The sequence below is a fragment of the Spermophilus citellus genome, assembly GCF_964194105.1.
Source record: "Spermophilus citellus genome assembly, chromosome: 4".
Taxonomy (NCBI): Eukaryota; Metazoa; Chordata; class Mammalia; order Rodentia; family Sciuridae; genus Spermophilus; species Spermophilus citellus.
In genome coordinates this window covers 143,843,020-143,869,448 of record NC_138185.1, presented here as the reverse complement: position 1 = coordinate 143,869,448, position 26,429 = coordinate 143,843,020, and the positions used below count along the sequence as shown (strand labels likewise).

General features: G+C 41.0%; 1 protein-coding gene across 2 annotated transcripts in view; it reads right to left on the bottom strand.

The window, feature by feature from the left end:
- Window positions 1–26,429, bottom strand: part of SCG5 (secretogranin V) — a 63,776-nt gene that overhangs the window by 10,666 nt on the left and 26,681 nt on the right. The window contains exons 3-4 of one of the 2 annotated variants that reach the window (XM_081293299.1): window positions 5,514–5,663; window positions 2,358–2,470 (exon numbers count right to left, since the gene is read on the bottom strand). In XM_081293299.1, the coding sequence (XP_081149425.1) occupies window positions 2,358–2,470; window positions 5,514–5,663 (263 nt within the window). The remainder of the gene's footprint in view (window positions 1–2,357; window positions 2,471–5,513; window positions 5,664–26,429) is intronic. The other variant, XM_081293300.1, reaches the window with a different exon arrangement.

The following is a 26,429-nucleotide window of genomic DNA, read 5'->3' as shown; positions in this document are numbered from 1 at the left end:
AAATAAATACATAACATATAGGTATTGTGTTCAACTACAACTAAAAAAATTTAAAAAAATTAAAAATTAAAAAAAAAAACAAAAAAACAGTACCATGTCTTGATGAATGTCGTATGCTAATTACCTAATAGTACTGAAACAAAGCAGGCTCCATAGCTTCTGTTTCCTCCTTGGTGAACCTGGCCCTGGCTTCAGTTTGGCAATACTTTCCTCTCCCTTGTGGATCCCATCCTGGTGCTGTTTCATGACCTTCCACTCTTTCTCTCCCTCTCTCTGCTCCCTTCTTTTGTTCCCTCTCCCTCTCTTCCCCATCTCTTTAAAATGTTTCACTAAAATGCTACAGAAGGAAGGGAGGAAAGGTTCATACTACCCATTTCAAATCGACTTGGCATCTCTCATCTTTCCTCCTCATGCATTTACACCATATAATAATTCTAGTTAGTTTGCCCACTTTGAAATATCATGGATTCTCACCTTCTTTACTGTATTTACAGCCATCACAACTAGAATCACTTCTCCTATTTTTTCTTCCTGTCTGTTGTCTCTTCTCCCTCTATTTTGTCTTTTAATAATGCCACCAGGACAACTTTTATAGAAAGGTCTCATGATTGCAGTATTCTATTCGAGAATCTCCAGATATTTTTCTGTTCAATTCAACATGTACCAACTCCACTAGTAGGCTTGGAGAAGGCTCCAGAAAGCAATTCTCCCTAACAGAACCAGAGAGAGAGAGAGAGAGAGAGAGAGAGAGAGAGAGAGAGAGAGAGAAAGAAAGAAGAAGGAGGAGGAGGAGGAGGAGGAGGAGGAAAGAGAAGAGAAGAGGGCAACTGAAGAAGAAAATTAACTAGGAGTATTTTTGCTTTGTTGCTTCAATCTGTGAAATGTGTGTATGTTGAAGGCAGAGGGAACTATTTCCATGCAAGGTTGAAGCAAGATGCTGGAAGAAATGCAAGCAGTCATTAACCAGGAGGGATTTCTTTTAGTAAAACGCTACAGAAGGAAGGGAGGGAGTTAAGGTTTGAAATCTCTCAAAAGGCTAACGACTTTGCTTCCCAATGAAGTAGGAAGCAAAGTCATTAGCCAGTAATGAGCTGAAAGTGAATCAAGGACTTAGAAGGGCTTAGGCAATTTGGAAATCTGCCCACACACTCATTCATTCCCTTGTTCTACAGAAGTACTGACCACTTGACTATTATATGTGAGTTGACTCTGTTAAGTGTTCCCCCACTGTCCTCACAGGACTTTGGCATTTGATTGCATCAGCCCAGTCACGGGGACCTAGACAGGTCCCCGTGCAGTTTTACACGTGTGTGCAGCAATATTCCAGCCTGTTGGGATCTCCTTGAATCCCAACTCTGTCACCCAGGGTTATCATTTACAACTTAGTGTCATCCTCTGATGATCTAATAAGTGTATGTTCTATATTTTTATTTCAAATATTGGTAAAAATATGGAGTGGGGTAGTGCTAAGACATGCAGGATACCATGTAAAAATCCCCTTCCGTCCTGACATGGATTCTCTAACAAGCTCCCTCTGTTGCCTAGGCTGCATCGCTCCACCTCTTCCAATGTGAGATCATCCATGATCTTGTCAAATACTTCACTGATGTCCAAGTGCAGCGTGTCCACTTCACATCCCTCATCAAGCTGGAAAGTACGCGAAGGGTGCTGGCAAACAGAAGAGTGTGGCCACATTGACAGGACTTGTTTTTAGCACCCCGGTACCAAGGGCTCATGATTTCTCTTTCAAAAGTGTTTATAAACAACTCCCTTAACCGACAGCAATACATACTTACTGGTGACTGGCACCAACCATGCTCACTGCTACAATACATTGGGAATTTCTCTTTCCGTAAGGCTTAAATTTAAAATATTAAATTTTCCCCCGGTATCTAGTCTGTTTCAAAGCTTGGACATCTTTTTCTCTTGATTCTGCAGAGATCATCTCTTAGTTTAAAGATCAAATTTGCAAGTTTTCTAAGCACCTTTTTTTTAAAAAAAAAATCATTTGCTTTTGACAAAATTCTGTGAGTGGCCTGAAATACTGATGAAGCCCAAAAATGTGTTAGGATGTGGGCTGTGGAGAAGATCCAAGAAGCAGCCTCTGGAGACTATAGCTGATGTGACCTGTTTTGGTTGCTGACTGTTTGGATGGATTTGATATGTTGCTCCTAGACACATGAGTGTGATTTGGAATGATAATCAATTAAAGTCCCTCTCAACCAGAGATTTCTGAAAAAAAATTTCGCTTCTAAACAAGTTTTCTTATTTCCTTCTATCCATATTGCTCATCTCTGCCATCAGTACCTTTGGAGTACCAGAACACAGAATCTACTAGCAGCTGAGACTCAACTTACCCACTTTCCCAGGCCTGGGTAATCATGTTCCGGATCAAAAAGGTGCTGGTGCAACTGGAATTCCCGACTGAACTCTGCGGTGTCAGGGGTGTTTTCTAGACATCCATCATCTACTGCAAACAGCCAAAGGTTTTGAGGAAGGGCCACAGCATTTATTGTTATCCTAAGAGTTAATTCATCAAAAACATCTAGACATGCAAAGGTCAGAATCTATTTATATCATCAGTTAGTCTAAGTTACTTTCCCCCGGTATCTAGTCTCCCTATTGGATGGGGACTACTTATCCCACATTTCTACTCCTATGGCAGAGATCTGTTGGCTGTTCATCAAAAGGACTTCCCTTCCCTCCTCAGCACATAACTAGGCTAATTTTCTCGTCTTGCTTTGCAATCAGGTGAAGTCATATACCTGAGTTAGGGGCCAATAGATAGAATATGGGCAGAAGTGATATATTCCACTTCCAGACCTGGCCCATAAGAACCTCCTGCAATGCCCTATTTGATCCTCCCACCATCTGTGGGTCTGCACACTGCATGTTGCTGAACAGGGCAATCGTGGGTGTCAAGTGTAAAGATGGTCGTCTGGGGTGCTGAACCATCCACCCCCACCACACCCTCACCCTCCTCTGGCAGAACTTCACATGAGTGAGAAATAAATTTCTATTATGTTGAGTCACTAACATTTTTTAATCTTTTATAGAACTAAATATTTCCTTAACTAATACACTTTCATTCATCATGACTCACTGTTTTGTCTTGAGTGAGCTCTTTAGAAACACTTTAGCATCTTTGAGAAAGTATGGCATACAATAGCAGCGACAATCCTCAGACAGTGCCGGGTTGTGAGTACAGTAGAAATGGCTGACAATTTAGAGTCCGTCAGATCAGAACTCAAGGATCAAATCCCAGCTCATAAGACTCAGATGGGTTTAGTTCCTTGGGAAAGTCAACCTAGCCTCTCTAAGTCTATGTATTCATTTGTGAGGTACAAGTAATCAACTTCTTACCTTACAGAGTTGCTGTGAGGATGATCATTTATTGATCACTTATGGAACACCAAGCACATAATAGTTTTGTAATATGTTTTAGTTCCCTCTCCCACCATCTCCCTTTAAATGGCAGTTCATTCTGTGATTGCTCTTCCAAATAAAGCATCTCCTCCATTCAAATAAAATTTTAAAAAGTTTATCTCTCCTGGCTGCTGCTTTTTCCTACACTCTAGCATTACTAGGCATGATGTTCTTAAAGTGAATTATTTTTTCAATCTCTACTGGACTTTAGACAACGGCTTTAAAAAGGGGGACAGGGGGGTTGGGGATGTGGCTCAAGCGGTAGTGCATTTGCCTGGCATGCACAGGATGCTGGGTTGGATCCTTAGCACCACATAAAAATAAAAAAATAAAGATGTGTGTCCACCGAAAACTAAAAAAATAAATATTAAAAAAATTCTCTCTCTCTCTCTCTTTAAAATAAAAAAAAAAGGGGGACAGGGGAGGGGCTGAATTTTGTTCAGGGTTAGAAGAGGAAAGAAGATTCCTTTTCAAAAGTCAATACTGAGAGGGGTCTACTTACAATTTGCCAGGTTGTCTAGCTTCTGGGACAGATTGTAAGCCTTCTAGCAATTTTAAGCATGCGGTTTCTCAGCTCTAGCAGCACGAAGCTGGTATGAAAGTCACATTCTGAATAAATGCGTAGTGCACCTGTACTGGGACAGTCCTCTCTGCACTGAGCTATTTCTAATGTCTTTATCTATGGCAATTAACATGTAGGGAAGGGGAGCAAACAGAGAGCTCAGGTGGTCTGCAGGTGGCATCTTGACACCCTTTTCATAATTGTTTCTCAAGTACCTGTGAGTAGGCAGAGACTGAGATACAGAGATAGAGACCTGCTCTGGGAAGATCTGGGGCCTGAAAATGTGCCTCAGAATCCACATTCTACCCTTGAGGCTGGAGCCCTGCTGCTCTTGGCCTGTGGCTCAGAGGTGAGCAGGCAGGGGAGAGGGAGTGAAGGTTTCCCTCTTGGGCTGCTCACCCGTGCTGTGCTGTGCTGTGCTGTGCTGTGCTGTGCTGTGCTGTGCTGTGCATGATTCTCTGTGAGGCAGATCTCAAGCAATTTCTCACAAATAATGGTTATACTTAGCAAGTGATTTCCCTTTAAGCTGCAAACTGTGATTGAACAAATGGTGTGGAATATGTTATCTTAATGGAAGGATAGCAAAGTCAGTGGCAGATAATCCCTGACAAGAAGTCTGGAGTTGGGGTTTTATCCACCTCTATCTGCTCAATTTGAATGCTCTTCTCTCAGAGTCTTAGATATACATAACTAGTGCTTGATTACATGGGTCTTTATCTTCCTTTTGTCAAGATAACTTACAACTACATTGTATGTTTCTTTATTTATTTTGCTGCCCTAAGGATCAAATCCAGGGCCTCTGTGCTTGTTAGGCAAGTGCTCTGCCACTGAGCCACATCCCCAGTCTATACTATATGATTCTTTAAGGCTTTGGCTGTGTCATCCTTTCACAAATGGAGAGACTTAAGGAAGTGAATGACATGCTGTAATTGACATTAGAACTCGGACCTCTTGGCTCAAACTGTGGGTCCCTTCCCATTCTCTTATAAAGCAGGTCTCAAACTCCAGTGTACACCACAATCATAAGGCTCCAGCCCCAGAGTCTCTGAGTTAATAAGTCTGGGGTAGGGCCTGAGAATTTGCATTTCTTACAAGATCCCAGGTGATGATCATGCTGCTGGTCCCAGAAGCCCACTTAAAGAACCACTGCACTACAATATAGCTAATCAATTTACCCAGACCCTTGGACACATGGCTCTTCTCCAAACTCAGACTGGTCTTTCTTCTTACCCACCCAAAGCCCTGGAGGCAAATAAAAGAGAGATGAAGTGGTTGAAGCCAGGCTGTGATTCAGGTTTTCCTGCCTTCCCAGGCATCAGCTCCATTTTGCTCAGACACATTCAACTACTTTGGTTGTTCCATCCCAAGATGGAAGCTCTGTGCCCCAGGGAAGACAAGGCCTCAACTTAAATGATAAAAGGAGCAATTCATCTCAGGGAGAGCTTGTATTGTAGATGGTGTTAGAATTTCCAGTTTCCTCCCCAAGCCTCTACTTTCCATGGGAACCCAAGGGTATGTCCATTACCTGTTTTTCCAACGGGACAGGGATTTGGGGGGTCTGGATAGCCTTGATCCTCACTGAAGTCCTTAGGAATGTTGTCACCAGTCAACTCTGCCACAATGTTGGGGATGTTGCCAAAAGGACCCAAGTGCTGCAGACCTTCATGAGCTCCACCTGCAAAGGAATCAGAGGTTCATTGCAGTGCAATTAAATTCATTTTTAGCTACTATTAATTCAGGCATATCATACAGGCAAGATGCTGTGTTCTATGCTGTGGGGAAAGAAAAATAAATAAAACCGTTCCTGCCCTAGAGGAAAGTTTAGATGTTTAGAAATTTAGGTGCAGAAACAGATTTTATATTTATTGCATATATATATATAATTTCAGCATAAGACAGATTACACATGAGCTATGATAGAAATGTGAATACAGCACTATGGAGTGTGGAAAGGGAGAGTTTCATTTGGCTGGCGCGATGGGAGGGCTTCTTGGATGAGTTCGAATTTGCATGGCACTTATGGGAAGGACTCTGGAAGCTGGGCATGGATCGGGTTGAGGGTAGGGGCAGAAAGGGAGGAGGTTACTGAAAGAAGATTATGAGAAAAAAGGTGAAGAAAAAAGTCACCTCTCATCCTGCCATTCTGGCTCCATCCACTTAAATTTTGAGGTATTTATTCTGATCTTTCGTTTTCTCCTCAGCATGTCTTTTTACACATAAAGCTTTACTCATTTTTATTTCATATTAAAGCACAAGCACACTTCCGTTGTCTGCCTGGGTTCTATTCCTGTAATTATGAATGACTATGTAGTTTTTTTTATCCAATCGCTGTACCATGACGTATTAACTATTCCCTTATTGGAGACATTTAGTGTTTCCCAGTTTGTTTTAGGCATTTAATTTTTTCCATATTTTGGATTAATTTTCCTCAGGATAAATTCCCAGAAGTCTAATTACCGGGTCAAAGGCTATAAACATTTTTATGGCTCATGATATTGTAATGCCAAATGTTTTCCAAAAAAAGAGGTACTAATTAATGAAATTCATCAACAAAAAATGAGAATACCATTTTAGAACATCCTTACTAACCATTGGGATTTATAAAAATAATTTTTTAAACTTCCTCTGCTAATTTTAATTTAGAAAAATTTAAATGTCTTTTGATTTTTCAGCTCAGTCAAATATTTGCTATGTTTATCTGCTAGTTTTGATTTCTTACTTATGACTTGTCTGTTTATGGTCTTGGAATTAAAATGTTTACCTTATCAATTTGTTCAAGCATTCTACATGATAAAGATATCAGGCCTTTGGCCATCACAGCTTTGGCAAATATTTTCCCATGTTGTCTGACTTTGAATTCTAGTCATTATTACAATACTTTACCAACATAAGTTTTTAATATTTGTTTAGTCAGACTTGTTTTTATTCTCCTTTGTGATTTCTTCTTGTGCTTCTAAACTTGCAAAGTTGTTGTCCCTCCAGAGATACTACCAACATTGGGATATTGCTTTTAGCTTTTCTATTTTTTAAATTGACTCTTTAATACATATGTTATTTATTTTGGTGTATGTAAAACAGTTAACCTATTATCCCACCAGCATTTGTTTAAAAAAAATTATGTCATTTCCCATTTATTTTATGCCTCCCACAAACTTCTAAGTGCTTCATATCAAAACCTTCTCAGAACCTAGGGCCCAGCAGAGAATAAGAACAACTTACACTGATTGCATAACTTGCTTTACTGTATATGTGCAAATGCATATCAATTTCTGGACACTTTCTTGTAGCCCTAACATTTTATAAGTTTCAGGAAGTTTCCTTTTCCATCAGAGAGCAGACCATTTCTTGAAAGAACTTCATATTTCTCAGTTTTATTTAGGCCCAGGAACCCCTCACAGCTGCTTTAGTGTACAGTACTCTGGACACAAACTCATACAAGGGACCACGACTCAGAATCAAAAGATGACTTGGCAAGCCTGAAATTAGAGCTCCACCTTCCACCTCCACAAGATAATCTTGCCAACTGGCCAGATTACCTGAGTTCAGCTGGATGGACTTCTCTTTCTCCCTGGATGAACGCAGTAGCTTGCTCTTGTTATTTTGGGCTCAACCAACTCTACTTTGGATTGACACATTTCTTTCTTTGGGAATGTAAACATATTCAGTAAGATCATGTCTGGCTCCATGTCTTGGGAGTCATACTATCTCTATAAAGTTACTTTCATCATTCAATCTCCATTTATTATGTTTGATTTGAGGTTTAACTTTAAAAAGGCAATCTTACCTCCAGTAATTCCTCCTAGCTCTCAAATTCATAAACCACCAATCATCTGGGTTGTTGATATCATTCATTTTTATATTTCATTGCTTTGCAATGAGAGTGGGCAGCCTGCAGAATTTTTACATTTGAAAAAATGTATTTGTTTTGCAGACTACTATATTATATTTTTGTATATTTTCCATGTGCTAGAATAAGGTATTTTATATAACTCATAAATGTCAAAAAAATAGTGAATTATTCAACATTTTAAGTGTATTCTTTATGTTCTTCCTTATATTTTATCATAATCTGATGGCAATATGTTAAAATCTACGAATACTACTATTTATCTGCCAATCTCTTATTACTGTTTTCATTTTATCACTTTGATGCTATGTTAGTTGGCATGTCCAAGGATATAAATTCTTCATTTTAACTACATTAGTAATTGACTATTAAATAAAAATTAATTCATAAAGCATACTTTCATTCATATTTCCCCTATTAGCCTGCTACTTTTTATTCCATTGATTTGTTATCTATTTTAACCTTTCTGTGTCTTTCTGATGGTTGATCCAATTCATGCTGTGGTAGCTGCTTGTAGAGGTACTCTGAACATATGTAATTATTATTCAACATTAACTCAAAAGTTGCAAGGATTAAGCAGACATATCAGTATAGTTGGTATTGATATATTTGAAGCTTTGTATAATCTTGGCGCTGCCACTGTGCTTGCTATAGGGCATGCTCTCTGCTGTGTCAATACATGTTTCAACTTTTGAAAGCACCCTAGCATTAGGTGCCAAGAATTATCCAACTTGGCTCAAAGGTGAATGCATGTCTTAATGCCCCATTAGTAATTAATGAAGGAAGCAAACACAGTCTCCCTTATGAAAGGCCTGCCAAGGCTCTGTTTACCTGTGTGCACCAGAGCCATTAAAATGAATGCCACGCTTGTTATGGAGCAACAGATGTTTAGAACCAGGCAGATATATTAGAACACAAGCTCTTTTCAAACTGCACTAATGACATCAAATGAAAACAAAGTTGCTGGGGTAGGAACTGTGGGAGAAGTGTAGAAGTTAAAAAAAAAAAAAAAGTTGCCCTTTGCACTCAGGACCTGGAGTTTTATAGACAAGTAAGCACTTATGGAAAATAACTTGAAAATCACCTGGTTGCAGACCCAATAAAATGCTAGTTGTCTGGTTTATTATAATGTTTAAATATTATTGACGTGGCTGAAGCCACGTCAATCAAAATGTTATGGTGCTACGAATGATGTTTGGTCCACTCACTTCAATCTTCTTCACTATCTTACATCCAGATGCATTTTAAAATGATTAACTAATCAATTTTAAAAATATTTATTGAGTATATTCTATAAATCAAGACTTGGACTAAGTACGGGAGGGTCAGTGATGAACCATTCTCATGTGGACCTTGCTTTCATTAGTCTATAGTCTATAGTGATACAAAAAGAAACAAACATTTAATGCATTCTGTTGTCATGTATAACTAACTAGACAATTTTTTTTAACTAGATAAATTTTTAAAAAATAAAAATAAAAGATAATTGTTTTGAAAATAAAGAAAAGAAAGAGACACTTGTAATGCACTTATACTGGAAGCAGGATACAGCAGATGTCACAGCTGTATAGAGAGAATAATCTAGCCCTTCTCTAAAGCCTGGAAGACTTCTTGCTGGAAGAAACATATCAGTTATTTTGCTAAAGTTATAGAAGATAAAAATATGACAGATCTGGTTTCTATTCTCTAGATGATGCTGTAGTCTAGATGGTTAATTAAGGCTAACACAATAAGCCAGTGGTGTGTAATAAGATATACTCCCCAGTACAATTAACCATGGTGTAGACAATGCACAGTGGTACAGCAACTGACCACTGTACAAAATAGGTTGGAAGGAAATTAAGAAGGCCTACTCTAAAACTGTTGCTCAAATGCAGGAGTGTAGTGACAGGGATTGGGCAGAGTGGCCACAGTAGCCATACACATAACACAGGTGAGTCAAAAGTCTGTGAAGATGCCAAAGTCTACAGGTCTGCTGATCTGAGAAAACAACACCATTGCTAAAGACAGGATCTTTCACCTACAGCTTTGAAATTATTTCAGGTAATTAATTCTACCCTGTGATGATGTGTTATTTATCTGTTGCCACTACAGCCATAGCAATCTACAAATATCTCTAAAGTGAATGGAAAATACCTAATTTTTGTCAAATGAATTTTAAAGCCCAGTTTGGTTTACCTATGCTTTATGTGATAAAATTGGTATCAGGAAGCTGATTATTTCTAAACTCTAGATATTGATTTATTGATAGATTTTGCTTATATCATCGTGGCAACAAAGTTGTACTCAATTGTGATGCATAGGAGCAACTGTAGGAAGAAGGAAAAGGATACCTGAATTCGTCTGATCTGGGTTGGAGCCCTTAAATCTCTTTCTTGGACTGTGCTAGAACACTCCATAAAAGTCTGCTAAGCTTTCACCCACACCTGACTCCCTTCTGCATCCCCATCCGCTGCTTTGTGCCTTTCTACCTCTCCTGCATATGCTTTTTAGGTTGGTGATCCAGCCAGGCAGCTGACCTTGTTGGTGTCAGTCTCTCCCTAGCCTTGGTTCTCTGATGGACCTCAGCTCCTTCTCTGCCACTCATGAACTGGTGGGGTCCCAGCATGACTCCCAGCAGAAGTTTTAAGGACACTAGTTGGAATTTAGCACCTTCCACTCTCACTTATTCAGAGCAGGGCATGCATCTTTCTGGTTAATTAAAACTCCTTTCAGTTTCAGATCCATTTTCCTGCTTTAGTGACTTTGAACAGTTGCAATGTCTAGTAAATAAAAACGTGAAAAGTTAATACCAGAAAACACCAAAATTTTTACTTAATTCTGAACAGCCATGAGATTTCTAGTGTACCGGCTGAGTTTTCAGTTGCTTCTTAGAATAAATCTCTGGTATTATATTTTACTCTCATAAATGTATAAGAAGCAAAATCTGAACTGAGTTTTCCAATTATAGTAATATGTCACTCATCTTTTTATTGGGGAACATGGTTTTCCATATAGTACCCAGATGACTGAAACAACCCCTTTAAGATCAATATTCATGTACTAAATCATTTTAAAGGAAAATTTTCACCATCTAACAAATTCCCAGGTGATGCTAAAACCACTGGTCTGTGAATCATGCTTTTAGTAACAAAGATCTGAAAAATGAGAAGATAGAGTTCATTAAAGTTGCATGTAAAATAAGATTAAATTAGTTCTGAGAGCACCCTAGGGTGTTGATCTTGCTTCATGGAATTTGCAACATCCAGTGGAGCTGCTGAGAGCCTTTTTAAAAGCCCCTTGAGGCTTCAGATTAGGGAGTTGTAGCTGCAGTGAAAGTCCTTTGACTCAAGGCTTTATTCCAATTAAAGAGGCCCTCCACATTTCACAAGAAAAGCAGCCTGTGGCACCATTTCTCATTCACACGAATCCTGCAGGAATTGGAAGTAAACACCTCCCTTGCGGATATGTTCTCAATGTGTGCAAATTACATCCTTCACAGAGCCTGATGACATCACACCATGATGCAAGAGCCTCTCCTGGCTGGTTTGGTGAGCAGAGTTTTGATAGAAGTCAAGATTGGTCAGAAATAAAGAAAAATGGGGCCAGACCACTCCTGACTTCACCCTTCTGCCACTCTTGGGTAATGTTATGGTTTCAATAGTTTCAAAGTACCTTTTAATATATTTTCACCAAAAATCTTCTAGTGAATTTAGTAGGACAAGAATTATTAATCATATGTATAATTAAGAAAATAAATCCTGTGAGGATACCAAGATCAACATACATAAATCAATAACTTTCTTATACTCCTATAATGATTTGGCTGAGAAAGAAATCAAGAATACTACTCAATTCTCAAAAAAAAAAAAACAACTTAGAAATAAATCTAACTAGTGAGGTGAAAGACCTTTACAATGAAAATTAAGAAACACTGAAGAAAGAAAGAAGGCCTTAGAGGATGAAAAGACATACTATGTTCACGGATAGGCAGACTTATTGTCATCAAAATGGCCATATTACCAAAAGCAATCTACAGATTCAATGCAATCCCTATTAAATACCAAAGACATTCTTCACTGAACCAGAGAAAAGAGCCCTAAAATTTATACAGAAGAATAAAATACCCAGGATAGCCAAAACAATCCTGACCAATAAGAGTAAGGCTAGAGACATCACAATACCTAACTTGAATTATATTACAGAGATATAGTAACAAAACCAGCATGGTACTGACATAAAAAATACACATAGTGCAATGGAACAAATAGAAGACACAAAGACAAATTCACACAGAATAATCATTGACCCTTGACAAAGGTGCCAAAAACATACATTGGAAGAAAGATAACCTTTTTAACAAATGGTGCTGGGAAAACTGGATATTCAATGTACAAGAACTAAACTAGATTCTTATCTGTCATCCTGCACAAAAATCACCTCAAACTGTCTTAAAGACCTAAGAATTGAACCAGAAACACTGAAACTACTAGAAGAAAACACAGGGTCAACATTCCAACATATTGGTGCAGGCATCAACTTCCATAACAACCCTCCTAAAACCAAGAATCAATAAGTGAGATGGCATCAAATTAGAAAGCTTCTGCTCAACAAAGAAGACAATGAAGAGTATAAAAAGGAATCCTACAGAATAGGAGAAAATCTTTGCTAAACTACTCTTCTGACAGGGGATTAATATCAAGAATAAATAAAATCTCAAAAAAAACACCAAATAAATTAATCAATAAATGGGCCAAAAATCTAAATATACATTTCTCAAAAGAATAAACAGAATGGCCAACAAATATGTGAAAAAATATTCAACATCTTTAGCAATCAAAGAGATACAAATCAAAACTACACTAGGAACTCATTGCACCCCACTTAGAATGGCAAACATCAAGAATACAAATAGCAATGATTGCTGCAAAGGATGTGGGGGAAAAGGTACACTTACACATTGTTGGTAAATGGCAAATTAGTATAATCACTCTGAAAAGCTGTATGAAGATTCCTCAAAAGACGAGGAATGGAAACACCACACGACCCATTCCTTGATATTTGTCTGAAGGAACTAAAATACTATAGTGATACATGCACAGCAATGTTTAAAGCACACATACAATTCATAATAAATCCCAGTTATAGAACCAGTCTATGTGCCCATTGGCAGACAGATGGATTTTTTAAAAAATGTGGTATATATACACAATGGAGTTCTACTCAGCCACAAAGAAGAATGAAATTATGATTAAATCTCAAAGGAATTAGTGTTTGTACCTGTTTTAAAGTATTAAATGATTACTTTGTAACTATCTAAACAAACAACTGTTATTTAGGTTATAACAACATTGTTGACATCCAAAATATATGTAACTAAGTATATGTATGCATCTCTGAGAACTATCTATCTAAGCCTTGTCTAAGTGTTACGTAAAAGTTTATAAAATGAAAGTCTATGTAAGTTTACCGACAAGACAACCAATAAGTGCTCTCTTTCACATATTGTATCTGACACAGAAGGGCTACACTGTGATTTGAAGATCTGTCTTATATATGTTTACTTTTACTAAGTATATTTCTGATCATTAACACTGTTTCCTAAACATATAAGAGATTTAAGGCTATCCTTTGTTTTTTTGTTCACCCATGCAGACCTGTGATTACTGTTACTGTACATTCTAGATTCTAAATTATACTTGAAAAGTTAAAAAAAAATAATAAAGTAAGGAAAAATGAAATTATGTCATTTTCTGATAAATTAATAAAACTGGAGAACCTCATGCTAAGTGAGATAAGCCAGACTTAGAAAGTCAAGTGTTGAATGTTTCCTCTTACATATGAAAGTGAGAGAGGTAAAAGGAATAAAAATGGGGATCTCAAAAAAAAGAAATAGAAGGGAGACCAGTAAAGTAGAGGCAGAGGACCAGAGAGGAGGGAGGAGGTGAAGGGATGGGAAAGAATTGGGGAATGAGGTTGACCAAAGTATGCTATGTGCATATATGAATATATCACAATGAATTTCACTTTTATATTTAACCATAAATAAATAGAAGGAAGATTAGTAGAATGGAGAAAAGGGGATCAGGGATAAGGGGGAGGGGAGGGCAAGGGGAAGTACTGGAGATTGAAATGGAGCACATTTTGTTATATGCTTTGATGAATACGTCAAAATGAATCCCACTAGATGTATAACTATAGTGCATGAATAAAAACATTTTTAAAAGTCTTGCAAGATAATTACTTGCCTAAAGTCACCAGAAAATCAGTGCTATTTTTGGAGTCTGGAATTCCAATATTGTTTGCACTCCAGAAGGCATGAGGAGAACCCCCGGGGGCCTTATACAGCCCATCCATACCTTTCCAGTGGGTTCCCATCTTTCAAAGGTTAGCTCCAGCTCCAGAGCAACAGTTGGCAGAACCACCTGTCAGGATAATGGAGCCTCTCATGGTTTGTAGCTCAAAGGACCCAAAGCAGCAATGACCAGGGTTTTGGCTTCCCACTGCAGAGCCAGGCACCAGCAGAACCACTCTGAATGGGAAACCAGCCGTTGCCCTCACTACCATGGTTCCTTCGTGTCTGAGTGCTGGCTCATGCCAGAAGGCTGAGAGCATCCAGACAGAGCCCCTGCCCTGCAGACTTTGCCTCACAATTTGGTAACACCCTGACAAGCTTACAGCCAGCCTCATCCCATCAGTACCCGCACCCCATGCTGAGCTGTCCGTGGACTCTTGCAGCTGGGCATCAGTGCCCAGCAAGAAAGGAGAATTGTGGTGGGGCAGCCTGGTGCCAAGGAGCCAGACACCCACCTCATAAAAAGGGAGTTCCGTGAGGAGAGGCTGGCAGGGAGTGGGCACACGCTCCTCAATACCAGCCATTCAGCGGGAGGGACAGGGTCCAGCAGTTTTCACTTATGTTACCACAAACAGCAGATGCTAAAAATATGCTGTGGTCTTGTCCTTCATTCCTCCAGCCAATCTCCATCAATCATTTCTAAAGTGATGACCAGCTTTTCTTTCATTACTGGTCTGGGAGACTGAAGCTGTCAGGTCACTCTGAGGAGTAGCTGCCCCTCTGGTTTTTTTCCTCACCCTCCTTCAGAGGCTGAAGGTGCAAGGGAGAAAGCACCCGAAGAAATGAGGAGAGGAAATGGAGATATGGGGAGGACTCCCCATCCCTCAGCCAGGAGGAGGGCAAAGCAAAGTGGGGCCGAGGAGACATCTGACGTGGAAAGCAGTGAGGCAGAATGTGGCTAGTGTGGAGCACGGAGAGGACACGAGGGACTAAATGAGGACCCATCCCAGGAAACCCCGAGGGCCTTACTAAGGAAGATCTCACTTGCCCTGAAAATTTCTTTTTTTTTCCCCCATGACTTGAAGTTAACCCACTTTTACAAAAAGTGCAATCACTGCTCCTCACTGGGAGGACTCATCAGTCAGCACCTGAACAATCCGAGCCTTGGTTTCTCCTATTTGGTATGGCATGCAGGCAGAGTCACCCACATACCGTCTCCACTGGAGCAAAGAAGACAGGGGCAAGAAGAGAGGGCTGGAGAAGGACTCGCAAGTTAGCCCTTATTAACAGGAAATAGAGCCTGAAAGATGAGGCCCGAACAAGGGTGGGCTCTAAACTTCTTGATGTCTAATCTCCATGTTTCTGCTTCCTGCAATTCAGGTAATTCAAGTGGGCTCAAAGGAAGAAATAAAAGAAATTGAGCAGTTTCTGTACATGACCATCTCAAGACCCACTCTGTGTTAAGACTTTCCTTTTTTGCCTTGATTGCTGCCAAGAAATCAGAGTCCTAAAATGCAAACATATTTTACGAAAAGCAACTTTTTTCATCTACTGTGGATCCATAGCAAAACCATCCTTTTTATATAAAAGAAACTTCTGAAGCTTCCTGTTACGAGAGCCCTAGATTCAGGTCCACCTCTGCCACATTGGGATTCTATACCTCTCTGGCTGCACCTCCGTTACCTCCCTTTTATTTATTTATTTATTTTTTTTTTTTAATTATTTTATTGTTGGTTGTTCAAAACATTACATAGCTCTTATTATACCATATTTCACAGATTGATTCAAGTGGGTTATGAACTCCCATTTTTACCCCGTATACAGATTGCTGTGTCACATCAGTTACATTTCCATTGATTTACAAATTGCTTTTCTAGTGACTGATGTATTCTGCTGTCTATCCCATTCTCCACTGTCCCCTCACCCCTCCCCTCCCCTCCCCTCCCCTACTCTCTCTCCATCCCCTCTACTATAAATCGTTTCTTCCACTTATATAATTTTTCTCCTACTCCTCCTTTCCTCTTATATGTAATTGTGTATAACCCTGAGGCTCACCTTCCAGTTCCATGCAATTTCCCTTAACTCTCACTTTCCCTCCCACCTATCATCCCTGTTTAATGTTATTCTTCTTCTCCAGCTCTTCGTCTCTACCCTGTCCTTGGTTACTCCCCTTATATCAAAGAAGACATTTGACATTTGTTTTTTAAGGATTGGCTAGCTTCACTTAGCATAATCTGCTCTAATGCCATCCATTTCCCTCCAAATTCTATGATTTTGTCATTTCTTATTGCAGAGTAATACTCCATTGTGTATAAATGCCACATTTTTTTAATCCATTCATCTATTGAAGGGCTTCTAGGTTGGTTCCACAATCTTGCTATCGTGAATTGTGCTGCTATGAACATCGATGTAGCAGTGTCCCTGTAGCATGCTCTTGTTAGGTCTTTAGGGAATAGACCGAGGAGGGGAATAGCTGGGTCAAATGGTGGTTCCATTCCCACCTTTCCAAGAAATCTCCATACTGCTTTCCAAATTGGCTGCACCATTTTGCAGTCCCACCAACAATGAACAAGTGTACCCATTTCCCCGCATCCTCGCCAGCACTTGTTGTTGTTGGATTTCTTAATGGCTGCCAATCTTACTGGAGTGAGATGGTATCTTAGGGTGGTTTTGATTTGCATTTCTCTGACTGCTAGCGATGTTGAGCATTTTTTCATGTACTTGTTGATTGATTGTATGTCCTCCTCTGAGAAGTGTCTGTTCAGGTCCTTGGCCCATTTGTTGATTGGGTTATTTGTTATCTTGTTATCTAATTTTTTGAGTTCTTTGTATACTCTGGATATTAGGGCTCTATCTGAAGTGTGTGGGGTAAAGATTTGTTCCCAGGATGTAGGCTCCCTGTTTATCTCTCTTATTGTTTCTTTTGTTGAGAGAAAACTTCTTAGTTTGAGTAAGTCCCATTTGTTGATTCTGGTTGTTAACTCTTGCGCTATGGGTGTCCTATTGAGGAATTTAGGGCCTGACCCCACAGTATGTAGATCATAGCCGACTTTTTCTTCTATCAGACGCCGTGTCTCTGATTTAATATCGAGCTCCTTGATCCATTTTGAGTTAACTTTTGTGCATGGCGAGAGAAAGGGATTCAGTTTCATTTTGATGCAAATGGATTTCCAGTTTTCCCAGCACCATTTGTTGAAGATGCTATCCTTCCTCCATTGCATGCTTTTAGCCCCTTTATCAAATATAAGATAGTTGTAGTTTTGCGGATTGGTTACTGTGTCTTCTATTCTGTACCATTGGTCCACTCGCCTGTTTTGGTACCAGTACCATGCTGTTTTTGTTACTATTGCTCTGTAGTATAGTTTGAAGTCTGGTATCGCTATACCGCCTGATTCACACTTCCTGCTTAGCATTGTTTTTGCTATTCTGGGTCTTTTATTATTCCATATGAATTTCCTGATTGTTTTATCTATTTCTACAAGAAATGCTGTTGGGATTTTGATTGGGATAGCATTGAACTTATAGAGAACTTTTGGTAATATCGCCATTTTGATGATGTTAGTTCTGCCTATCCATGAGCAGGGTATATTTTTCCATCTTCTGAGGTCTTCTTCTATGTCTCTTTTTAGGGTTCTGTAGTTTTCATTGTATAGGTCTTTCACCTCTTTTGTTAGATTGATTCCCAGGTATTTTATTTTTTTGGGGGATATTGTGAATGGAGTAGTTGTCCTCATTTCTGTTTCAGAGGATTTGTCGCTGATATACAGGAATGCATTTGATTTATGCGTGTTGATTTTATATCCCGCCACTTTGCTGAATTCATTTATTAACTCTAATAGTTTCTTTGTAGACCCTTTTGGGTCTGTTAGGTATAGAATCATATCGTCTGCAAATAGTGATACTTTAAGTTCTTCTTTTCCTATTTTTATGCCTTTAATTTCTTTCGTCTGTCTAATTGCTCTGGCCAGTGTTTCGAGGACTATGTTGAACAGAAGTGGTGAGAGAGGGCATTCCTGTCTTGTACCAGATCTTAGAGGGAATGCCTTCAATTTTTCTCCATTCAGGATGATGCTGGCCTGTGGCTTATCATAGATTGCTTTAACAATGTTGAGGAATGATCCTGTTATCCCTAATTTTTCTAGAGTTTTGAACATAAAGGGATGCTGTACTTTGTCGAATGCCTTTTCTGCATCTATCGAGATGATCATATGGTTCTTATTTTTAAGTCTATTGATGTGATGAATAACATTTATTGATTTCCGTATATTGAACCAGCCTTGCATCCCAGGGATGAATCCTACTTGATCATGGTGTATAATTTTTTTGATATGTTTTTGAATCCGATTCGCCAGAATTTTATTGAGGATTTTTGCATCTAGGTTCATTAGAGATATTGGTCTGTAGTTTTCTTTCTTTGAAGTGTCTTTGTCTGGTTTAGGAATCAGGGTGATGTTGGCCTCGTAGAATGTATTTGGAAGTTCTCCCTCTTTTTCTATTTCCTGAAATAACTTGAAAAGTATTGGTGTTAGTTCCTCTTTAAAGGTTTTGTAAAATTCTGCTGTATACCCATCCGGTCCTGGGCTTTTCTTAGTTGGTAGTCTTTTGATGGTTTCTTCTATTTCCTCTATTGTTATTGGTCTGTTTAGGTTGTCTATATCTTCCTGACTCAATCTGGGCAGATCATATGACTTAAGAAATTTATCGATGCCTTCACTATCTTCTATTTTATTGGAGTATAAGGATTCAAAGTAATTTCTGATTATCTTCTGTATTTCTGAAGTGTCTGTTGTGATACTGCCTTTTTCATCCCGTATGCTAGTAATTTGGGTTCTCTCTCTTCTTCTCTTCATTAGCATGGCTAAGGGTCTGTCAATTTTATTTATTTTTTCAAAGAACCAACTTTTGGTTTTGTCAATTTTTTCAATTGTTTCTTTTGTTTCAATTTCATTAATTTCAGCTCTGATTTTAATTATTTCTTGCCTTCTACTTCTTTTGCTGTTATTTTGCTCTTCTTTTTCTAGGATTTTGAGATGAAGTATGAGATCATTTATTTGTTGGTTTTTTCTTTTTTTAAGGAATGAACTCCAAGCAATGAATTTTCCTCTTAAAACTGCTTTCAATGTGTCCCATAGATTCCGATATGTTGTGTCAGTGTTTTCATTTATCTCTAAGAATTTTTTAATTTCCTCCTTGATGTCTTCTATGACCCATTGGTCATTCAGTAACCTATTGTTCATTCTCCACGTGGTGCATGATTTTTCCTTCCTTCTTTTATCGTTGATTTTCAGTTTCATTCCATTATGATCAGATAGGATGCATGGTATTATCTCTACTCCTTTATATTGTCTAAGAGTTGCCCTGTGACATAATATATGATCTATTTTTGTGAAGGATCCATGTGCTACTGAGAAAAATGTGTAACTACTTGATGTTGGGTGGTATATTCTATATATGTCAATTAAGTCTAGGTTGTTAATTGTTTTGTTGAGATCTATAGTTTCCTTATTTAACTTTTGTTTGGAAGATCTGTCCAGTGGTGAGAGAGGTGTGTTGAAGTCTCCCATGATTATTGTATGGTGGTCTATTAGACTCTTGTACTTGAGAAGAGTTTGCTTGATGAACGTAGGTGCACCATTGTTTGGGGCATATATATTTATGATTGTTATGTCTTGTTGGTGTATGGTTCCCTTGAGCAGTATGCAGTGTCCCTCTTTATCCTTTTTGATTAATTTTGGCTTGAAATCTATTTTGTTTGATATGAGTATGGACACTCCTGCTTGTTTCCGCAGTCCATATGAGTGGAATGATTTTTCCCAGCCTTTCACCTTCAGTCTATGTATATCTTTTCCTATCAAATGCGTCTCCTGTAGGCAACATATTGTTGGATCTTGTTTTGTGATCCATTCGACTAGCCTGTGTCTCTTAATTGGTGAGTTTAAGCCATTAACATTTAGGGTTATTATTGAGATTAGGTTTGTTCCTCCAGTCATATTTGTTTATTTATGTTACTAAACCTGATTAGTTTTCCTCTTTGGTTACTTTCCCCCCTTTACTGTCCTACCTCCCACTGATGGTTTTCAATGTTATTTTCAGTTTCCTCTTCCTGTAATGTTTTGCCAAGGATTTTTTGAAGAGATGGTTTTCTAGCTGCGAATTCTTTTAACTTTTGTTTATCGTGAAAGGTTTTAATTTCATCTTCCATCCTGAAGCTTAATTTCGCCGGATACACGATTCTTGGTTGGAGCCCATTTTCTTTCAGTGTTTGAAATATGTTATTCCAGGATCTTCTAGCTTTCAGAGTCTGTGTTGAGAGATCAGCTGTTATCCTGATTGGTTTGCCCCTAAATGTAATCTGCTTTCTTTCTCTTGTAGCTTTTAAAATTCTCTCCTTATTCTGTATGTTGGGCATCTTCATTATAATGTGTCTAGGTGTGGATCTCTTATGATTTTGCACTTTTGGCGTCCTGTAGGCTTCTAGGATATGGGATTCTGTTTCATTCTTCAAGTCTGGGAAGTTTTCTCGTATTATTTCATTGAATAGATTGTTCATTCCTCTGGTTTGGAGCTCTGTGCCCTCCTGTATCCCAATGACTCTTAAGTTTGGCCTTCTAATGTTATCCCATATCTCTTGGATGTTCTGCTCATGGTTTCTTAGCAGTCTTGCTGAACTGTCTATGTTCTTCTCAAGTTGAAATACTTTGTCTTCATTGTCTGATGTTCTATCTTCTAAGTGATCTATTCTGCTGGTAGTATTGTCAATTGAGGTTTTAAGTTGGTTTATTGCTTCCTGCATTTCTAGGATTTCTATTTGTTTGTTCTTTATTACTTCTAACTCCCTGTGAAATTGATCTTTTACTTCCTGGATTTGTTTCTGTAGTTCCTTGTCAATGTGATCTTTCATTGTCTGATTTTGCTGTCTCATGTCTTCCTTGAGAATCCAGATCATCTGAAGCATGTATATCCTGAACTCTTTATCTGACATTCCATCTGTTGCAGCTATTACCTCTTCTAGGGTTGAGTTGACCTGCATTGCTTGTGGTCCTTTCTTTCCTTGTCTTTTCATGTTGCTTGCGTTTCTTTCTGCTTCGTGAAACTGTTGTGTTTTTGAAATTTTTCCCCCTGTTTATTTTTGTTGCTCTTGTATATTTGGGATATCTCTCTTGTAGGGCGGGTAGTGGCTGTGAACCTCCTCTAATCAGGGTGATCTATATACTACGCTGGTTGGTCGTAGGTCTGCCCGCCCTGCGGGCACGGGTGGCTGCTCTACTCTGCCCCCACTCCAATTGCGGTGACGTTCCTACCACGTCTTCGGATCGTTGGTCCTGATCCGGACGTGGGCAGCAGCTCTTCTCCACCCCTACTCCAATTGATGTGACGTGTCTACCACGCTGGTCGGCCTCCAAGCCTGATCCGCCGGTGGGTCTCAGATCTGCCCACCCTGCGGGCCTGGGCTGCAGTTCTGCTCAACCCCCACTCCCAGTGGGGGTACCTAACTGCCTCTCCAACGGGTCTCTGGGCTCCTTCCGGACACTGGCGGCGGCTCTGTTCAACCCCCACTCCAACCAGTGTGACGTGACTGCCTCGATGCTACTCGTCCACTACACTGGCCGGCTGCCGAGCCTGTCCTGCCAGTGGGACGCAGGACTGCCTACCTTTCAGGGTCAGACGGCAGCTCTTCACGGCCTCTACTCCAAGTGGGTTGACTTGGCTACCCTGCCGTCGGGTCGCTGGTCCTGTTCCAGACGTGGGCGGCTACTCTCCTTGGCCCCAGCTGCAGTTGGGGTGTCGCGATACCACACCGGCGGGACCCTTAGCCTGCTCTGGGCACAGGAGGCAGCTCCACTCTGCCCTCCAGGCCCCCGCAGCACCCAGCAGGACCCGGAACAAGAAGCAGTCCCTATAGGATCCCCAACCGTGAGCTAGAGCCGCTTTGGGAGCCAGGAGCGGTCTCTCAGATCCCCGCCACTTTCTGCTAGGAGCAGGCTCCTCAGGGCAACCGCCGCGGGTTCCCCAATCCCAGGCCAGTGCCGTCCCGGGAGCCCAAGCCTGGCTGCACCAGACTCTCCCTGCTAGGTGCCCAAGCCTGGCCGCACCAAACTCTCCCTGCTCGGTGCACGCTCCCCTGGGAGCAGAGTCTAAGACGCACTTCCCGTGCGCTCCCCAGCTCCGGGTCAAAACTGTTCCAGGAGACAGAGTCCCGCTGCCCCTCGTCGCAAGTTTCACTTGTGGCTGGCCTCAGCTCGCGGTCCCCGCAGGCTCCGCGGCCCTGGGCTCAAGCAGCCACGAACCCAGCCTCTCTGATCCCTGCCACACTCTGCTCGGAGCAGGCTCCACAGAGGTACCCCAGCCTCAGGCCCAGGCGGCCCCCGCCCGGGCCTGGCAGCTCCAACCTCTCCCAGCTCAGTGTATGCTCAGACAGGGGCAGGGTCAAAGACACAGTCGCCGCGGGTTCCCTAGCCCCGGGCCAAGAAGGATCTCCCGCCCTGGGCCAAAGCAACCCGGGGAACTAGAATCTGGCCGCTCAAAGCCCGGCGCCCGCCTTGCCAGGGGTGAGGCCTGAAGAGTATTCTCCTCAGAGTTTCCAATCCCGAGCCTGAGCGATCTGTCTGCGCGACTCAGGCAAATACCAGCCTGGAATCACCTGTTCTGTAGTTGAATGAGCTGAGATCGTAGAAAACAGGGATGATTGCGTCAGCTCTCCATGATGGCGGCTGCAGTTCTCCTGCGTGTTCCGACCGGTGTCGGGAAACGAACTGGACCGATTCTCTCCTGTATTTCAAAGCTGGAATTCAGCACTCAGCGCGGCTAGTGTGCCACTGGCAGGAGCCTGCAGAATCCGCTTCGCTGTAATCCCTCTCTGCTACCTCGCGGCTAATTAACTCGGGCGCGTCCCAGACTCCATCCACGGGGCGGTCCGCCGACCAAGTACTGCTTCGCTCCGTGAGGAGAAATCGCCCGCTACCAAGCCCCTGCAGCCGAATCCCGCGCGCTGGAATTTTGACCTCTAGATTCTGGAGCACTTCAATTTCACTGGGGATTCCCACCAAGGTAGCCTTCAGCCATTTCACCTCGTGTTTCTCCCACACAGTGGCGCAGCGTACTGGTGTGCTGGACTCCCTTGGCCGCCATCTTCAAGAAAATATCCGTTACCTCCCTTTTAATCTGGGGATAACATACTGTGGGAGAACCAAATCAGATACTGCATATCAAATGCTTATCTCAGTGCCTGGTATGTAGTAAGCACTCAATAAATGCCAGCTACTTTATTATCCAAACATCATTTCTTAACAGCATGATTAACAGAGCACGAATCCTACATGTTTGTTCATTCTGATCACAGTGTAGGAGTTGGGATCTTGTGCAACAGCAGCTCAAAGCTTTTTGCTAGCACCTGTGACTCCTTATCAATTTAAAATTAAATAATTAAATTAACACTTGAGCTCAATCTTTTCAGATTTTTCAGAGCAGGCTTCCCCCATCCCAAAGCAGGTGGCATAATGTCTTCTCTCAAGGAGCTTGCCTTCCAGCTAAAGGGGACAAAATATGTATCTGATGTAAGTGCCAGTTTGTTGAGAGAGACCATGAGCACATAGAATAGAAATACCTCTCCCAGAATGAGAGAATGAGCTCACAACCCTTAACTCTTAGACATGGATATAGTGGCCTGGACTCTCCTCCCTGTGAGTGGAAGCTGTTTAGAATGGTGAAGGCTTATGTTGCAATACCCACATACTCCAAACTCATGACATGTGACCCCAAAGCACACAGCACTTAGCTATTGAGAAAAACAATGGAATGATTCTATCTGTGGTGAATTGGCTTATTCCTTGATTTGCTTCAGGGCAGGGGGCTGGCGTGGGCAGTGTACTAGACTTGTGCTCCCAGTTGGAGCCTGGTCCCCACACAGCCCACAGGGCAAATGCCCCATCACTGGCTCATCTTGTCCCTATGGAAGATCTGAATTGGGGTGAGCCTTGGCAGATGAGCAAAGCAAAACCCATTGTTCAGATAGCTCACTTGAAAGGCATTTATTTTCATTCCTCTTCTTTCTTCTTCAGCCTTCCCCTCACCCCCAACCCAAGGATCCAAAAAGCTCAGGCTCCTTTGGGACCAAGGGCAACATTATCATCATCTACTTGGAGGCACGCAAAGAGTAGAAGCAGAAACACAGTCTTAAGCATACAGCATTTGCAGCTTCCACATCTACATGTGGTCCCAATTTAGGATCACAAGCAGAGTTGTTTATTTTAGAAAAGCTTTTTAGTTCACTTTTAAGGTATTTTGCTTAGGCATTGCTTGTTTTTCAAAAGGAGAAAATGTGTATTTTTTTTCCGAAGAGTGTTTGTTTTGGCTGTTTACTCATTTGCAAAAGTTCAAATTTTATTCTATGAGTTGAACCAATTTCCCTGCAGTCACCACAAGCCCCTCCCCTCCCCAACACATACACAAATCCAAAGAATAAAATACAATAATTTGGAACAAGGCATTTTGGAGATACTTGCAAATCTGGCAGGTTTTGGGGTGGGGGGAAAGCCATTTCAATAGATAATTTGCAATAGCACTTCTGGCTTCTTAATTTAACTCTTATTTGCTGCCTGAAATGAAGTCTTAACCCATCAATTTATGTGGAGGAAAAGTGTATCTTCATATTGAGGTTAAGGCCTATTTTGGGTCCTTTAAGAACTTTATTCTATGATTCTTGCTGAAATTATATGATCTAGCTGGGGGTCAGAGTGGAGCTTAAGTTGAGGTATCAGTTATTGCTGAAAAGGTAACAAAACAAAATTGTGGTGGTGTTGTTTGGGATTAGGTGAGAATCTGGGCAAAACTGGTGAAAGGTCAAAGTATGAATTTGGGTCACTGGCATCTGATTCCACATGGCACTAGATTGCCTCCGACTATCTACCCCACCCCCTCAACCGTTCTTTCTGAACCTGCTCTTACTAACAACATCCTTTGTCAGCTGCTCTGCTCCCAATGACATGACAAGTCTTGAGGGTCATTCCTCTGTTTAAGGTTCTCTACCACCATGACAATGAGTGCTAATTAATATGTGGGCTCTGCTCCTGTGAAATAAATTTGCAACTTACAGGACTTCTGAGGTAATGATTTTAAAGTAGCAATTTCAATAACAGGATCCCAGGCCCTCCGTTTTATCAGCTAAAAAGACAAGCAGGATGTGGCTTAGTGACAGAGCATTTACCTAGCATGCTCAAGGGCTGGGATTCAATTCCCCAGAACTGCAAAAAAGACAAGCAGGCTCTGTTGGGTGCAGGTTCTATGAGGTCCTCAGATAAGGAGAAAGGGTAACAGCAGTGACTGTCCTGGTAGGCAGGCAGAAATCAACAAAGGCAGAATCTCCGAGGCCAAACCAGGTGTAAGAAGCTCATAAATAATCAGTGGTCATGCGTCGTTGGAAGGATGGCTTCCAACACAAAGGCAGAGATATGCAGAAGCTTGGTAAATAGGAAAGCATGAATGGGTGAGCCAGCAGATGACTTCAAACAAGACTCCATGGGAGAGGGGGTGACCCTCTGTCTCACAAAGTTCTTTAATGGTCTCTATCAAGCCAGGAGAAGCAGGCTAGTGGGAAAAGAGTTACAGAAAAGGCAAGAAGATGTGCCCATCCTGGCTGGGAAGGAGGCAGGAGGTGGCAGGGCCTGGTGCTGAAAGTCCCCTTCTTGTAGGTTATCTCTGATCAGAGGAGTGTCTCTAGCACTGGCTGGGAGGTATGTGGCTTAAGCATGTAATTATTTCATCACATCAGTCCCCTACCTGTGTCTGTAGCCTAAGCAGGGGGACTCAATTTAGGCCAGGGAAGGCCTCTGGGCCATGGCAAAGAACATTTTCTCACTCAACCTTACAAATTGGTACCTGCATTAATTATCAGTCTCCTATTTCCCTTGCTCTGTCCAAAGCTGCCACAGATAGCTAGAATAAACATTTGTTTTGGACACACTGACCTTTCTTGTAGGACATGCTTTTCTGTGTCTGAGTTTCTAGCAGTCATGACCTTTTTAAAAAAATTCCAGCCTGAGGAGGGGAGGGCATGTGACTGGGAGAAGAATAGAGACTCTATGAACCTCTGGTAATGTTTTTCTGGTCTGTATTCCCATCTCACACAAATATTCCCCTCTTGTTCCTTTTGGATCCAAGTAATTGCTGCCTGTTGATAGTAATTGAGAACATAACAACAATGAAACAAACAAAAAATGCTGGCTACCCACTAAGAATCACTTTTCTGTCAGGCTCCATACCTGGAGCTGGGATCCAATAACACATTGTAGGAGACAGATTCAAGGGGGTGACATAGCTGTGTG